Consider the following 18,199-nt stretch of genomic DNA (forward strand, 5'->3'; position numbering starts at 1 on the left):
CCAATGTGTTAGCTAATGATTCACTGCTCAGAGACAAGAAGGTTGAAATGGCATTATTCCTGCCAGTGCAAAGGGTTATTCAGGGAGTGAATGCTTGTCATGGCTTGCCAAGGCTCTGCAGGACATGCCCAGTGAGAAGTGAGGGCAGAGACTAAGCTCATGGAGCAGCCTGACACCCAGGGGAATCCTCATGGAACTGACACAGTCCCCAGATTTCCTCACCAGAGTTTTCTAAAGAGAATCAAGGTAAACGGGGCTCTAGGACATGAAGGCACAGAGATCAGTCCAGTTTTGCTTTTATTGAAATCAGTGAGGAAACTTTCATTGATCTCAATGAACTCAGGACTGTGTTTTGTATTTGTAACTAAGAAAGTGTCAGGCTTCTCTGACATTTCCCAGGGAGGTCAGGTCATGGTCTCATTCATTTGGCTTCAATACCATTATTCTAAAACTTACTTTGGCCTCACGTACTAAAAGGGCATTAGTGGTAGAACTGACTATTGATTCCTTTTCTGGGTTTAGTTGTTTTCTCCAAGGGATGAACAAAACCATTAAACCACTTTATACCGAGAATCTTTTGTTCCAATTTTATCAGTATATAAAAAACCAAATGTGTCTGTACAAAACCTTTTAAATCCCTCATCAGTAAAGGCTTGGGTGGGAGAAGGGTTCAGAGCAATAAAAAGATCCTTAAACACAGCTGATACTCTTACAATAACAAATCACCTCTTGTATTTTAGTAGTGTTTGCAATCATTAGGCTTTTGCAATGAGCAGCTTGCCTCATTGAAAATCATTCATCCTCATTTAATGACAAATTCTCTTAAAATTATTTTCTCAAATATTTTGCCCTTTATGAACTGACAAAATGTTGATAATTCATGTCTCATTGCTGATCCTGAAGGGCAACTAACATAATTATCCAAGGGTGCTCAAGCTGATTTCTCATAGTTTGCCCTCCAAGCATATGTTTTTCATCTTTGAATTTTGAATGCATTTATACTATGCCTTTTATGTAGTTAGACAGCAGAATATGTTTCATGGAAATAAATTAGCATTATTTATTGAGTCTCTAGAACTCTTTTACTAAGTAAGACTTCTATGAAAATGGAACATATTCAACTACAGAGGAAAAGCACTTTGGGATTCAGGATTACAGAGTGCTGAGTTCCAACCTTTCTTGTGCTCTGAAACTACAAGAAAACTTTATAAACTTCATGCGTGATACGCAGTACTTTGCAGAGCATGCCCAACCCTGAATATAAATTTTTAATCCTGTTTTATAACACACCCTTGACACAGGCACATACACATTCTCACAAGTGGTTCTCTGATGAAAACATGCTATGCAACTGAGGGATCAATTATCAAACATAGTCAAAAAAATTAAAGAGACTAAGTCCATAATCCCACAGGGTACCAGCAGCAGAGATGATGTATGTAGTTCAAAGTGTCCTATTTTCCAGGTCTAATGCATTTTTTTTTCTGTAAAATATATTTAAAGGAGATAGGAAAATTTATGAGCAACAGTCCGAAATATGACACATTAGCTTCATCTATAACTTTTCCAACAATTATTGGTTGGCACTGGTTTGAATATAAACACTGCATTACACATTAAGTGTTCATTTCCTGCCTGGTACACACAGTTGGACACAGAGATTTTGGAAGCCATTAACCCTCTGATTTATGAATACTTCAGCCAAGAGAAATGTCATTGCTGACATACGTGAGTAGATGTGAAGCAGTGAGATCCTGATCCATAATAACCAACATGTTTTTTTCAAGGTAGACCCTATCCAGAATTAGCCAGACTCCAACTACACTCAGACCCTTTGGCTTTGATTAGATTAGGGTGGGTTTGGTTGTTTTTCTCATTTGTCAGTGTTTTGTAGGACAGGTTGGCCTTTGTAGGATACAAAGTACTGTCAAGAGACAATTATGTTCAGAACCATGGGACAAGTTAGGGAGTAAATTAGCTGCAATTTTGTTGAGAAACCTTGGACACATATAAGCCCATAGCTAGATAGAAAAGTGAAGGAAGAGCAAAACTCATTAAATATGATAGGAAGACTATGGGGGGCAAGGGTATCCCATTAAATGATTTTATTTCTGTCATCAGATAGGAAAGTATATTTCTGTGGGGATCTGTGCTACAAAATTCTGTAAACTTGGGAGACCAACATGAAGTAGCACCTGGAAGAAGCTACTCTAAGGGTCACAGTTTCTCCCAATGTTTGCCAATATTTTAACAGGAATGCACTCTGAGGCACTAAAATATTTCCAGTTCTCCCTTTTCCTTCTTCCTCTCTCTCAGCAGCTGCCTGGAGCACCCAGCTATGGGAGGAGGAATTAGAAAAATGAGACAATGTGTAGATAGTATAAACTGGATTAGTATCACTCTGTAAATCATTGTCCGGGCTCTTTGTGAAGTAAAACAAAACTGAGATACACCCTTTCTTTATGAGTTACAGGTGATGCAGGAATGACCTGGTGGAGATACTAAGTGGCAGGTTCTGTATTTAAGAAATATTTTGCAGAAGGAAAAGGATTAGGACATAATACATGTAAAAGTGGATAAGCAATGAAAAGGCAGAAAAATTGGATGTGCATACTGCTAGCCAAATTCATCAGTGACTTGTAAAAATGCTAAACTGTGTAGGAGAATTTCAGAACCATCTGACTGCCATTGAAGCAGGTAAATTTTACAACTGTTTTGTAGAAAACAGCCTCGATCCTCTCTAGAAATTCTTCCTGATTTTCAGTGGGGAGTTCTGTCTTGGTTTCACAGATCAGACACAGGCTGCTTTTCTTCTTGAACTATGATATAAATATGTTAACATTAACAATTATGAACCAGAAAAAAATCTAGAACTGGCATCTCCTTTGAATCAATTGTCTTTGTTGACTACAATATTTTGTTGAGTATTTTCTAAAAAAGGTGTGAGGTTCACTATTAGTGTTTTATTGTCACAGTTGAATTTCTTGGTCATTCTCTTTTCAAAATGTGTACACAGTTGTTTGTTTTGTTTTTTTCTTTTAATGGAGACACGGAAAGAATATTAATTACATTTTCTATTTGAAGCCTGTCTTCAGAGCTTCATAAATTAACAGACTTGCTGCTTCTATAATAAGAAATATAATTGTGTATATCCTTCAGTTAGCTTCTTTCCCACCTATCTTAATAAATGGTCTGAATAAGCCTAATCTGTTTCGTCTGTTTTATTGCCTGTAATAGATACAATTAACAATTTAGGGGAATTTACAGTAACACAAGGGCATCACTGTGAAAGAACAGCAGTGGTAGCAGGGCTATATAAATGCTGTTTGTGCCTGTGAAACATCTTTTTCTTTTTTTTCCAAATCAGAGTGGAGACATGATGAGACTGGGGGACAGTATCATAAAAGCATGATAGGGAGGGTCATACTGCATTCCTGACTGACAGGAGAGGTATTACAGTAACAGAGAGTTTTATGCAAAGCACTGAAGTAGGTTTGTGGATGTCTGTGCAATATGTGGGATATTATGGAAGAAGGTGCAAAGGTGTGTGTTTGAATATTTAACTACCAGATGATAGAAACATCTATAATTGATGCAGGTTTGGATTTAACTGTGGGCAGTGCAGAGTAAATTTCAGCCCCTTGTCAGTCTCAACTCATGACTCTTCCCTCATGCTGAGAGCTCCTAACTCCCAGCATTGCTTGGTAGTTTCTGACTTAGCAGCCCTGACCACCATTGCAACTTTCTAATCACATTTCCTTCCCTGTCTTGTGAGACAACACAAGTCACCTTTCACTCTCATGAGACAATACAGGAGGAAGAAGAATGAGGACATCCAGCCATATCTCCACCAAGTACAAGGGCTGAGTCCACCTTTGTTAAGAGTCTAAAAAAGTTTGCTTTTCTACAGTCACTTAGGATCAATCCAGCATGAATACACAGGACTGTATTGATATCTCACAGGAACCAACATAATATCCAGTCTGTCTGTACTAGATATATAGATATAGGAGCTATTGAATATCCAAGTTTTATAAAGCTGACACAAATATTCAAGAAAAAAATTGGAATTTACCTACTTTTTGACTGATACATAGAGGCATACAATTAATACAAATCTACCCTAACTACTCGTCAGTGACTAGAATGACAGATAGATGTCCTAGGATACTAGCTATGATGACTGTGCTGTCCAAGACAAATGTGTTTTTCTGTTGCTACTTGAATCATTTTTTAATATTGCAATAGAATTTTTTCAAGGTATTATAAAATGTTGTTAAGCAATATTAAAACATCATGAGCTAGATCCTGTTCTAAGATGCAACCATTCTGTTCTGTTAATGAAATCAGGCCTTAAAGGTGCCACCAGCAGTGTGCCCTGTAGATTAGATAAAGCAAGTGCCCATAACCAGGGTATAAATGCCTTTTCTTCATTCTTTGTTCACCAAAGAAAAAAGATGACCTGGCTACAGGACCACTATCTATGTTATTGCAATCTATGGTCATTTGTTTTTTATCTTTCCAAGCTTCTGCAAGCTGAAAAAACATCTCTGTGCACAACAACAACACTTCTAAAACAAATTGGTCTTGAACCAAAAATGCTCCACACAGATATAAGCCATCCACCTTCCCATGCTGCCAAGAGAAGCAAATGCAAAATATTAAATAGTGCATATTTTCAGTGTTTGAATTGAGTGCTCAGCAGTGGAGCATATAAATACATACAAGAGTCTCTTTATGGCTAACAAGCTTAGAAAGGTTTTCAAGATAAACTAACTGAACATGGTGAAATAAGGTTTCACATGTGTCAGCCCAGGATCTCTGTGAACCTGGAAACAGTACTATCTGCTGTTGGAACAAATCTGAGCAATCAAATGACTAGATAAATTCACCCCACTGGTGCTGTTCTGGAGTGCACTCCCATCTCACAGCACCTTGCCTGGACACAATCTATGATACAACATTCACAGCATGAAGGGAGAGCAAGTAAAGTTGCCTATGAAGGCTTCATCCTACTACTGAGTCTCTTGTTGGGAATCTCCAGCTTCCTCTGCTGGCCTGTAATAGGGCCCCTTTACCCTAATCTCCAGTTCATATTCAAAAACAGTTAAAAAGTTAGACCTTTGCAATATAGGAGTGTGGCAGTTTACCTCCTGAGTTACCATTCAAATGAAAACAATAAATAAATTTCATGATGCACTAAACTGCATCAAAACTGCATCAAAACATAACCTTTGCAGTTTTCTGGCATTTCTGCTTCCTTATACTGACTAAAACTGGGGCATTCATCATGAATTTTGCATTTAGTTCCAGACCTCATACAAACTGAAAAAGGAAGGACAAGATCAGCAGAAATATATCTAAGAAGTGAACACTCAAAAGGATGGTGAAAAACTGCTTTGTTTCTTTGTGGCTATTTCCCTGGCGTGGCATGCAGTTATTTAAAGAGGGCATTATGAGTCCCTGCCGACAGCAAGACAGATGATTCTAAATGAAGCTGTGCACTTGGTAATGAGGACTGACCAAAATGCTTAAGAGCTCTGCTTCAGAGCAGGCTCCCCAGGACTAGATGGTAAAGATCATTTACTGAGAAAGCTGTAACCACATTATTATTATTATACAAGCCTGACAATTTATAAATTCAACTGTGTTTTACAGGCGTGCACTAGAAAATGTGCAAGTTGCTCTGTACATGGTAACCCATCATATTTAATGTTCTCTACTCCTTGGAAATTCCCTCCTGTATGTGAAGAGATATGTTTCAGTGTCTTGTTAGGGACACCTTATCTGCTTCGTATTTTGCATGCAAACCCTCTGGAGATCATTACACCCTCAGGTTGTAGGGCATCAGATCCTCAGCTACCGTGAACCAGCTTAACTCCAATGACAATCTGGCTGAAAGAGGCCATTGTAGAATAAAAATGTGCATGATGTTAAGTATCATTGATATGAAGTAACTCATCTTTGGTTATAACCAATAATCAGCAATGCTTTCGGTACCACACATAGAGAAGTCAGCACAGAGCTCCCTTTCCATTTAAAAAATTTAATAGGAACTACCTAACTTCCATGACATTCTTTCTGTAATGGACATAATCAGGATGTAAATTCTCTTGTGATATGACTACACTCACATCAAAAGGTGCTGACCAAGAAACGGCACTCCGTTATGCAGAATGTTGTAGAGACACACAAATTCTACCTCCAAAGAGATCCTGATTGAAGACACGACAAATCGTCAGAGTAAAAAGGGCAAATGCATATGCAGTAATATGCTTCTGCTTTTGTTAATACTATTACTTAGCATTTCATATTTAAAACAGTATGCAAATACCAAAGGCTAATTGTTGACATCAGTAAAAAAGGGGATGATGCTTTTTCAGCTTCTTCCCAGACCTTCTGGAGATTGCTATCATCGTGCCATGCAATATAGGACCTATGCTGTAAGGGAGCATTAAAGTAAATATTAAGATCTACTTATTTTTAATCAGTGCAGAAGTGTGACCAGAAGTCAATGTTGGTATTAAAATAGGAAAGACGTGCAGGGATCATCTAAAACAGCTACCATAAATAGCATTTCCTAGAGTGTTTTAAGAAAGTTGAAGCCTATGGGCAAACAAAACAGATCAATAGTTCATACAGAAAAGTCTTAATAATTTTATACTTTTCAAAGAACAGAGCATGGCCTCTAGATTACTTCCTATTCTCTAAATTGTCATACATAGAAAAAATATTCTTATTAAACTGAATCTAGTGTGTAGAAGGGCAGCTCAGTAGCAAAGCCAGGGTGCACACACCTGGGCACTTGGTTCTAGTCCTGCCAACAGCCCATTCTGGTACTGGATCAAGCCGTGATTTGGGTGGAAGCTCAATGCTGAGCACATATTTTTGAGCAGATTGGGTCTCCCACTCAGCCTCCACATTGACCTCTGCCAAACAGATGATCTTTTGCTCAAAGCTTGCAAGCCATAACCCTTCTGTCACCTCAAGCTACCAGTTATTATTATTATTATTACAAGTGCTGCACTGCACTCAGCTCCTGAGCTCTGGAACAAAACCAGACATATTTATGAGAACAAGAAAAGCACATGTATCATGCCAGAGAACCTGCATAACTGTTGCATATGTCTGAGTCAACCAAATCAGTCAACAGCAATTTCAGTCTTTAATTCCATTTTAGAAAGTGTGGAGTTACTCAGTCCTGAACCTATGCCAGGCACTGCAACAAAACCAACACTGCAACTGAAGCATCAGAGCGGGAGAGCTACACCCCTGTCATTAGCATATGGTAGACAATAACATATGCATGAAAAACAAGCCAGAGGTGAAGTATGATTCCAGAACACAGAACTATCTGAAAAGTCTAAACATAGAAAAAGCGCTCGCTAAGATCTGCTACCAGGATGCTGCAAAGCCATGGGATGTTAAGAGGCATCCAGGTGAGACTTCGCAATGCACATGAAAAGACGGATGGTGAATCAAGAAAATCAGCAACCCCAGTATCAGCTAAAATGAAGGTGTCACAGCAGATACACACAAAGCTTTTTTTCCCTGTGGCCTAATCAAATAGTTTATAAAACTTAGAAAATATTTTTATTTATACTAGTACAGAGCTTCTTGTGACAGTCTTTTCAAGATTTCTTGCCTCAATGGTTACTTGGAAAATTAGAAGAGGTTTACAGGCTTGTTAGGTTGTAAAGAAGCTAGTTTTGACCGTGGAGAAGACAAGGTCCCATGGATAACTTGAATTTGCAACTATGTATCTTTTTAACTACTCCTTCCATCGGCACTTTGGAAAGGTTATGGCAATTGCAGCTTGCTGGAAAATTATGATATCAAGAAAGCTCTTTCACCACAGAGCATCTGTTGAGCTCATAAACACAGTGCAACCACTAAAGAAGTGAACTAAGTGCTGTATTCCTGTACCCTCCACCTGAGATCGCAAAAGGGAGTAACATGGTTGTCATCTGTGCCTTTCAAATGTGAAGCTCACTAAAGACTACCAGTATTTGTGAAAAGCCATATATTAAATCCCACCTAATAAACAACAAGGGAGAGCTAACGTCCCAGTCATCGTTCCTCAGCCACCCTCTCATCGCTTCACTTTGCGGAGCGAACGAGCAACCTACTCCGCAGGGCAACGCCGAAGCGCCGGGGCTGCACCGGCACGGCTCCAGCCCCTGGCTTCCCCGGCCCCCGACAGAGAAAAGCTGCTCGTCTCCGACACAGCCCCCTCGGGAAGCGCCAGCCCCAGAGGGCAAAACGGTCACACAAACCTTCCCCCCCGAGCAGCGCAAGGTGGCTTCGCCCCGCTAACAGGAGCCCCCGGCGGCCGCTGGTGGCCGGACCGCCCCGCTCCGCACACCACCGCACCGCGGCGGCCGGCGCCCCCCGCCGCTCGGGGACGCCTCGGCCGGCCGGACCCACACCCGCGTCCCCCACTCACTTCTCCCCAGCGCCTCCGCCTTCCACTCTGTCTCCTCTATTGCCCCGTAGCGTCTCATCGGTCTCTCGGCCTCCGCGCTGGCCGAGATGGACCTCCTCAGCTCCATGGCCGGGGCGGGCGGCGCGGGGCTCCGCGGCTCACTCCATGCCAGCGGGGCTGCGGCCCGACTGCCGCGGAGCCAACGCGAAGCTCACCGCTGCTCTGCGCGGAACGGGGGCCCGCGGGGCGGGGGGAGGAAGGGGCTCTGCGCACATGCTCAGTGCGGGGCTAGGGCGGGGGGAGGCAGGGAAACAATGCGGCCGTAACCCCCCGCGGGGGGCCGGCACCTGGCACATGCTGCACACACGCCCCGCCCGGCGGTTCCCCGGGGCGGGGCGGGGGCGGGCCCCTCCCTCCCGCTTGGATGGGCAGACTGACCTCCACGGCGGTGCTGCGGCGCGGCTCGGGGCTCCTGGCTAGCTGGTTTTGTCTCTGCCCATCCCTGCACCTGCGGTGTGCGCTCCCGTTGCATCGCCGAAGCGACTCGGGCAAGCAAGAGTTCGTGAATGCGCTCACTGCCAGGGCACGGGAGGACTGTCCTTGTGGCCAGTGCAGCACTGAGCACATCTTCTGGCCTCGGCAGCTGGAGAGTAATGGTGAAATCCAAGGGCACTCAGGGCTTTTGCAGTTGTAACACATCTCAGGTTGCTGTGCATGTAGCCTTTGGCTTTCCTGGAAGTCCTGCACTGAATGGAGTAACACTGATCTCAGCATCGTGTTGCCAAAAGCCCAAGAGCACCAAGAGCACCTGAACAAGGGATGGGATTTTGTATTTCTCATGACTATATATGTTTTTCATAAGCATGCAGCTTTGCTGTTTATGCGGCCTGCTGGGATTAGAAGAGAAGGAAATGACTATGCAGAAAGCACAGGTGTGATGAAAATGATTGTTATTATTAATTTTTTCTTTTATTGTAGGGGAGGTTATATAGATAGAATCCCTGAATAGCATTTTACAGTTGGAAAGTACCTTTCCTGCTGAAATTCCATTGCACTTTACTGTGTGTGGTATCATTTCTGGCATAAAGACAATGACGCAGGAGTTAGGCAAGTTGTCCAGTGCCCCTCAGCAAATCAGGATTTCAGCACTCCTTGCCTGATTTATGAAGAGTCATGGGATACTGGTAATGCTGAACACATACTGGGTGTATGAAAGCTTGTTTCTTTGTCACCTACCTTTGCCTACAAACTTGTCTTGCCCTTCAATCATCAACACTTCAGAAGTACTGCCTCTATATTCAGTGATGTACTTACTAATTGGACTGACGCACATTGCTGCTATACTCATGGACAATTTTGTTTGGGGGGTGCTTCACATGTTGGAGGAGAGAAAGCCTCCACAACAGTTTTAAAATTGTAACACTGAAAATCTCTGTTATCATTTATCTGCTTTTTCTGAGAATCTGAATTAGCTAACAAATTAAAACGAGTTGGACAATGTTTTAGAAGGTCTTCAGGGCACTCTGATTTTTCTCTGTCAGCTCTGCTCCTCAGGGATATGCCATGATTTGAGCACCAGACATGCTGGAAGAGCTCTCGGCTGTGCAATGCTCCATCCTCACTGGTTTTGGCCTTTAGAGATGGAGCCCAAACAGAGCTATGCGTCAAGCAGAAAAGTTGGTGGCAGCACTCTGCACAGCTGATTTTGGGTGACAGTGCAGCTGCCTGCTGGGGTGGGCTGGACTGACTCATTTGTAGAAGTGAGGAACACAAGTGTGGGAGGAACATATGAGCCCATCTGGGATCTGGATGAGAGTTGGACTAAGGGAAACAGGCTGATTAGGGAGAAGGGCCAATTTTTGGTGGATCTGAGGACTATTTAGTGTCAATCCATCCCTTCGAGTGTTTTAGATAATTATAACCTCAGTGCATTGTTTAGGGATGGAGGAATTATCTTAGAAATGGTTGAGTATTTAAAGCTCTCCATTTGTTAGTATGGGAGAAAAACACCCACTAGCTAGAAACTTGGATGCACAGACTTTACTTACATAAAGCAAAGAATGTATAAGGTGATTTACTGTAACTAGGAAGTTTTCACCTGCCCATTTTGAAAAAGTCACAAAATCCAGTAAGGGCCCAGTCCTGCAGACTATTAAATATAAGAGCAGGTATGTGATGCAGTCCCACGGAGTTCATTTGTGCAGACGTTTTTGCAAGACTGGGGCCTAATTATGTACCAATTATTTTCATAATATTCTCAGATTAGCATTTTTGCTCTTGCGACTTTGGAGCATTTTCACTGCTGCATTTGCAAGTGAGATTACATTTTTCCCCTACTGATAATGATGGATTTCAGTGCACCTCAGCAATAAGTATGCATTCCTTTACTCACAAATATTGTTCTTCTTCTGCTGAAAGCACTGTTAAGGAAGAAAATATAAAAATTCAGGTCTCTTCTCAGTGCTTATAACATAATGCTTTGTAGAAAAACAGAGATGCACTTTGCTCTTGCAGTCATTTCTCTTGACTGCTTTAGTTCCTATTTCTCAATTAAGTCCTGCCATCAGGAGCTACAGCTGGTCAGTGGCAGCTGGCAAATCCACTCCCTTATTTATTGCTCTTTGGCCTCCATTAGACATCGCCAATGTCCCATGGCAGACTTGACACTATATATACCAACAGGCACACTTTACTCAGGCAAAAATCCCTAACGGCAATATGACTTGTAAATCAGCTGAGGGAAAACAGTCTTTGCTTTCATATAGCTTTTCAAACACCTTTGATTTCTTGGCTTGAAGTTCTCAGAGCTTTCTTGTCTTTATGGGCACCTCTGGTATATCAAAAGGGTTTTCTAAAGCTGCTTTGTGGTCTGGGGTGGGCTGCAGTGAAGGTAAAAGTCAGGGTTGTTGTTCTTTGTCAGATAGTACTGTCATTCTAACAAAAAAAATAACAGCAAATATTAAAATTTTGCCCAGGTTTTTCATTGATTTGCCATTATTATAAAAACCTCCAACTCAGATGATGAAACAAAATTAAATTAAGTGGATTAGGCACAGTTATTCCATTTTGTATGCATAAATACCCAGATCCATGTCTATAAAGGACAGAAGGGTCACTGTGCTCATGTAAATTGACTGCTTGTGTAACACAGGTTGTGGGACTCCTATGAATCTGTCCTATAAAATTTTTTTAAACACTAAGCCTTGTTTCAGAAAATTTCTGTGTTGGAGGAGCTACCATAATTCCTTAACATTTGATGTCATGGTTAATCTTACTTCCTGTGAAAATACCTCCTCTTCAATCTTCATCCCTCAGCTCTTAGGGTTCTCTGTAGTTTCAGACCCTTAGAATTTCCCCAGTTACTCCAGGTGTCCTGGGCAACCTCAGACCCTGTATCCCAGCCTGGGGGGGCGTCACTCCACATATTCACACTACTGTGCTACAGCCTCTCTGTCACCTCCAGATCTCACTTGCCCGGCATATGCATGACACAAAAATGTCTGGGCACAGATGAAAGACTGTGATAGAGCATTAAAGGAAAAGGCCTGTCTCTTGGCAAACCTGATAGTCAAACAGATTTTAGAAGGCACACACTTCATGATGTTTCCCCCCCTGCATGGTCCTATGCAGCTGAGTTGCTGTGGGGTGAAGACAGAGGGCCACAACTACACTAAAGAACCTACACAAGGCCTTAACACAGTGGGGTTGTTGCAGAGCACCATTCACCCAAAATTATCCCTGCAATAACAGGTTTCATCTGTGCTTGAAATACAGCCAATTCATGACTTTTTCAAGGACTCAAATTGCTCCTATGGTGTTGTCCTGGTTTCAACTGGGATAGAGTTAATTTTTCTTCTTAGTAGCTAGAACAATGCTGAGTTTTGGATTCAGTATGGGATTTGGTATGAGAAGACTGATAATACACCCATGTTTTCAGTTGTTGCTGAGAGATCAAGGACTCTCCAACTCCCCATGTCCTGTCCGTGCGCAGGTGCACAAGAAGATAGTAGGGAGCACAGCCAGATCACTGGGCCTAAACTGGCCAATTAAACATTCCATATCATGTAACATCCTGCTCAGTATATAAAGGAGAGGTGGCAGGGAGGGAGGGGGTCCTGTCTCACTTGAGGATTGAAATTGAGGGATCTTGGTATTTCAGGATTTCTAGCTGGGAATGGGCTGCGTATCATGCATTGTGCATTACCTGTTTGTACTTTCTATTATTCTTATTTTTTTATTCTATTTAGATTATTAGACTGTTCTAATCTCAACCTATGAGTCTCCCTTTACCCCTCCAATTCTCTCCCCCATGCACTGGCGGGGAAGGGTGAGCAAGCAGCTGTGTGGAGTTTAGCTGCCGTCTGGGTTCAAACCACAGCAGATGTGAGTAGAAATCAGTGTCATAACCTGGTACAGGTCTTGTCTGAGGCTGCTGTGGCCAGAAGCCCCAATACATACTGGTGTGCAACATTGTAAGAGTGAGCACTGTGGGCAAACGGACAGAGCTTCACACAGTACAGTGCCTACCAGTGACTGAGGATCTCTGCAGCTCTGTGGCTACAGCCATACCACCTGATATGGTGGCAGTGTGCTCTCCTGGGAGCTGTACTGGTAAATCTGTACCTTGTATTTCACCTTTTCCCAAACTGTTATGACCAGTCCATATAGACAGCTTCACATAGTGGGGAAAAATGGTTCTAATGTGTTAGTGTCTCTCGCCTGTCTCATAACACAGTATGTGCTTATCTGAGTAAATGGGATCTTACTGTATCATGTATTCAAATTATCACAGAAAATCAGGACTGTGTCATTCTAAGTATATTTCTTACACATTTGTATCATCACTCTCCCTAAAAGATCAGTATTAGGCCAGCATAAATCTCATTTGCTTTTTGAAGAGTCATAATTAAATATGATCTAATTAAAAAGAGGGGAATGGGAGAGCTAAGAATTACAGGAAGATCCTTGATACAGAAAATACTTTCTTGCTGTAAGCTCCCACCTTCAATTTTGTGCTAGCTTGAAAGAATTCTCAAAATCCTGGGGTCTGCCATTCTGCACTTGAAAGAGGATCTGCTATACTACAACTTGTGCAGAATGAGGGCCTGGATTAATAAGCCAATGCATGTTCTTATTATATTGTTCCCTTTTTTATGAATCCTAGCTCATGTTTAGCTAGTGCCCTTTGTATACTTATTTATTTAGAATTACAGCCTCTCCATATATTAACCATTCATTTGAAAATATTTTTTAGGCTAAAGTAACTTCATAAATAATTCACAATAGTTGCAGTAAAGTAACTAGGATGTTGGTCCTTTTCCAAAGTTACCCTACATCTCCGTCAGGATAGAAAAGTGCATCTATAGCTTAAAAGCAGTGTGTATTTCAGGCAAGCAAGGCACTCTAATAAGCTTGTTAAAAGGCAAATGAGGTGCCTTGAATTTAATGTCAGGATCTCAGGTATGACAGTGATCCAAATATCTGTGTGTTCATAAGTATTTCTACCTGAACACCTATTAAATGTCATCTAATTCTGATTTTTAAATTTTTTAATAATGTTTCCATGTGAAATATTTTATAAATGTAATGCTGGTTTCGTTGTGTCATTAACTGTTTCATCAAATATGCACTTAGAAAAAAAATTGACTATATATTCAACTTACTCCAAAGCTGAATTTCTAGTAGAGCTATGGAAGCAAGATGAGCATTTAATGGCAAATTTTAGTGAACAGTGTGCCACTAATAATGTGTCAGATATGGCATGCTCCACAGTGTCTGGTTTGAATGATACTAAAGTACTTCATGTCCTAGAAACTGTTTTTCTAGGGAAATTTTCTATTTTTTAAAATCTCTGCATATTGCTGCTTATGATTTGACTTATGTGCGGTAAATGGTAACTGGCAGCACTGGAGCTACAGCATCTACCTGCCTATCTCTTATCCAGATTTGGAGATCTATCCTGTGATGTTGGGTCTGATATAGCAAGTATTTAGAGAACTCTAAGGACGAGTACTTAACTGCTTTTATATCTCAAATCAAGACAGAGCCTTGCAGGACTGAGCTCCCAAAACACAGTCTAGGCTAGATATAGCTTGTTAAATATTTGGCCATTTAAAATATGGTTTGGGTGAAAGGGAACTGATAAATCAGTGGCCTATGCTCAGCTATGCTGTTTTTAAGTCCCTGACAATTGTGTCTGTACCTGTACTGAGCCTATTTGCAAATGTTCCTGGGAGGCGAGTAATAGAGACCACTAAAGCTGGCACAGTACTTTCCACTTACTTACATTTAAATCAGCTACTTTTAGTATAGAAGGTCAGAAAACACAGCCCAAATTCAGGAGATGCAGTAGCAGAAGACAGAGAGCATATATGTCTGGTAGAAAGAATGGAAAAAATCTGCATGGACCAATGGCTGTAGTTGTGACTGTAACACAGATTTCAGAAACATACTCTTCTAAACTCTTTTTCTTCCCATTTTATTTTTGTCTTAGTAAACCGTTTCTACATTCACTCTCCTTTTAAGGTACCAGTTTTACAGAAAAAGCTGTTACAGCATCTGTCAGATATGTTACTAATGCCACAGGTAGTGAAGTAAGTAGGAGTTCTTATTTTTGGCATTTGGAACCAACTCCAGTGCTATGACTGGACTGACTGTTGTGTAGGTGAGTCATTATTGTGCAGGTGGCTTTTGTATCAGTGATGGGTGGCCACAGAATCATAGAAAAACAGATGTTTGAGTTCAGTAAATTTAGATGTTGAGATAAATTGGTCTGAGCTGTTTTAGGAGACTTGCAAACACAGTGGATGATAAGTAACATTCTGGTGTGTATGCAGGCATGTCCATTTTAAAGCAATAAATTTACTGTATAATATCTGCAAACACAGCAGTATGCATCCCCAAGCACAGCTCTCTGAGGGCCTGAGGTTTTCCTCATTTCACCTAGTCCAAAATGTAAAGCTGACTCTTTGTAAATCTCTATTTTACCTACACAAGTTTGGATCTTCTACAGAGAGCTCAAAACTGCTTACAAGCTGTGAGGCACACAAAAAGGCTGTGTCAGCATCTTGCTGAACCCTGTTCCTATGCAGCATACGTGCTCTACTACCCTTGCATCCTAACAGGCATGCCCATCACTTTGGTGGAGCATTTCACTACCCCCTTCACTGGAACTGGAAGCTATAATGTCACAGCCCTGAATTCTGAAAAGGTTTATCACTTGAATTCCTCTCCAAATTTGGTCTTCGGTGATAGAGAACCTGTAATCCATTGTTTTTTCAACTTCTGCCCCAAACAGTAAGCAGAACACTGTATAGGTAATCGTGGTATCATATCAGGTGTAATTACTACGAACACACAATAATTCATTACTGTATGATGACTGTTCTGAGCTAGACGTTGAATTAATGCAAAATCCTTCAGTGTCACCACTGTATCATGGCAAATCAGCTGCAGCTAACCGTCTTGTTACATTTTGGATGTGAAAGTATGTGATGCATGAAATGGAAGTAGCTGAACACCCTTAGTAAATAAGTAAAGGTGGTTTTTACTTCACAGAGAGATAGAAGCAATGGTAAGATAAGGATACCACAGGGAACCAGGCTTTGAGAGGTAGCTTTCTCCAGGCCAGCATAAAACAATAGAAAGAAAAAGAATAGAGGATGAAAAAGAACAACTCATCAAAAAGCTTGTATTTTCTTCTCTAAATATTTGTGCAGTGAGAGGAAGGGTGGTTTCCTGACAAATCAAAGAAGTAGTAGTGTAAGGGTTTATTCTTATGTACGCATACACTAAGTGCAGCATGTTATATACTGATTCCAGGCAAGAATGTTGTAACTTAATTTACCCTGCTGCCAAATTATACACTTACAAAAGGACACACAATTCAGAATGAAGCTGACACTTCCTCTACAGATAAAGGATCTCAATTGGTGTAGAGCTTTGTGTGCATGGTTTGTGAGTCCATATGGGCCAGACACTCTATTTATCACAGCCATCTGAATGCTTATGTGTTTTAATTCTGTTGTAACTGGATAAAGTACAGTAACAGAACTGGGAACAGCATATTCCCACTCTCCCTATATCTCTGGTGACTGACCTACCTACTAGGCTTGATTATTCATGCTTCCTCTTGGTCTCTCTTTGATTTAATCAGTCTTGACAGTGTAAAATGGAGAAGAGTGACTGTATAAAGATCCCATATTTAAGGTCTTCTCCTGTCAGAGGGGAGCTTTTGCGTAGGTGTCCCAAGTTACATCACTTACAAAAACCATCCATATGCGCACGGACTCTGACCTGCTGTCCTTTTCCCTCTGGTTTTAAAGCCCCACTTCACAACTGGCTTTCCCTGAACATAGCAAAAAGGCCCATTCTTCAGTTTCTGAAGTTCTCTCATGTACCCACTGCTACAGCAGAGCTGACCTTGACAACGTCTTTTCTGAACATACTCCACATCTCATTAGTCTTTTCTGGTGCCGAGACTTCTCTCAGCACAAGTACCTGTAATTGTTACTAGTGTTGCATGGAGGGGAATGATGCATTTTACTACACTCTTTACAATGAAGTCTGGTTTTCTATCTGGATACACAGTGCCTTTTGGGCACTGCCACATTAAATTGATAAAATGCAAAAAAAGAGAAGGCAGTGTTTGTTAGGGTGAATGATGTTGAAGAGTATATGCAACACTCATACACATACATGATCTGCATTCTTCATTTTCATTTAACATGGATTACAGTAACTTCGATCATTGTGGTCTGGCAATTGAATGTGAATTCTGCAGCTTTGAAATTAAGGGAGTACATACAGTCTTTGGCTGCTTAAGCACATGCTTAAGCATGCCAATACCTACAGTCTTTGGCTGCTTAAGCAAAACAAAAACTTTGACAGTTTACCACTACGTGCATACAGAAGACTTTGTCTGCTGTACCAACTCTTGTCAGAAAGGGAGTAAAAGTATCTTATTAGAATGTTAAGGCTAGATTGATTTAGAGAGGTGATAAAATTTCATTAAAATACATAATTTCTTAGAGATGCAGAAGATCCTCTGTTATGTGAAGCCTTTGGATACCTTTCCAGAAGATGCCATGACACTTGACATCACTGGTTTGATTCAGGAAAAACTCTGCTTTGCATTATTCAGGGATTCAGACTGAATGATCTTTTTTGTCCCTGTTGGCCATGAAGCCTGTAAAACAAAATTTTTCAACTTGAAACCTTTCCATAAACCTTCCTCCTCATTCTAAATATATAAGAAGTTGCAGCAGGGAATGGAGGTGGTGTCTCTCTTCCAGTTGTGAAATACATTACTCCCTTCAGCCTCAAATCTTCTCAACAGTTTCCTTCCTACGAGAATCTTACACAAACTACACTGAGTGTAAGTCCTTCAATAAAGACCCCATTGCTAACCCATATACTCTTTAAAAGTTTTTTATATCTTTTTCCTACCTGAATTCCTCAGTTCCTTCTGCAAATGTATTAATTATCTAAACAGATAATGACATCAAAGCTTTACCTAGTTTTAAAAAAGGAGAAATTAAGTCCACTGGCTTCAGCGTAAGGGTTTGAAGATGGGAGTCCTGCTCTGAATTTGTTCAGAAGTGGCAGATGACTTGAAACACGTAACTAACCTTGAAAGGGAGTGAATGATTCCTGACTACCCTTTACTCTGCTGCGGTGTTAAGGTCTATGACATCAAATTGAGCTTTTTGCTGCATGTGGTCCATGAAGATCCCCTAAGAGCTTTGAGTAAGACAACAGACAGAGCCAAAGAAC

General features: G+C 41.1%; 1 protein-coding gene across 3 annotated transcripts in view; it reads right to left on the reverse strand.

The window, feature by feature from the left end:
• BMERB1 (bMERB domain containing 1) overlaps positions 1-8,930 on the reverse strand; it is a 55,273-nt gene extending 46,343 nt beyond the window's left edge. Inside the window, exon 1 of one of the 3 annotated variants that reach the window (XM_032983756.2) lies at positions 8,864-8,930. Coding sequence is in view for 1 of the 3 variants with exons in the window: in XM_042798322.1 (XP_042654256.1) it covers positions 8,447-8,552 (106 nt within the window). In the remaining 2 variants the exon portion in view is untranslated. Of the gene's footprint in view, positions 1-8,446; positions 8,732-8,863 lie in introns of those variants that run through there. The other 2 variants (XM_042798322.1, XM_042798323.1) reach the window with 2 other exon arrangements.
• Positions 8,931-18,199: the final 9,269 nt, after the last annotated feature.

This window comes from Tyto alba, unplaced genomic scaffold (genome assembly GCF_018691265.1).
Source record: "Tyto alba isolate M040663 unplaced genomic scaffold, T.alba_DEE_v4.0 Super-Scaffold_28, whole genome shotgun sequence".
NCBI lineage: Eukaryota > Metazoa > Chordata > Aves > Strigiformes > Tytonidae > Tyto > Tyto alba.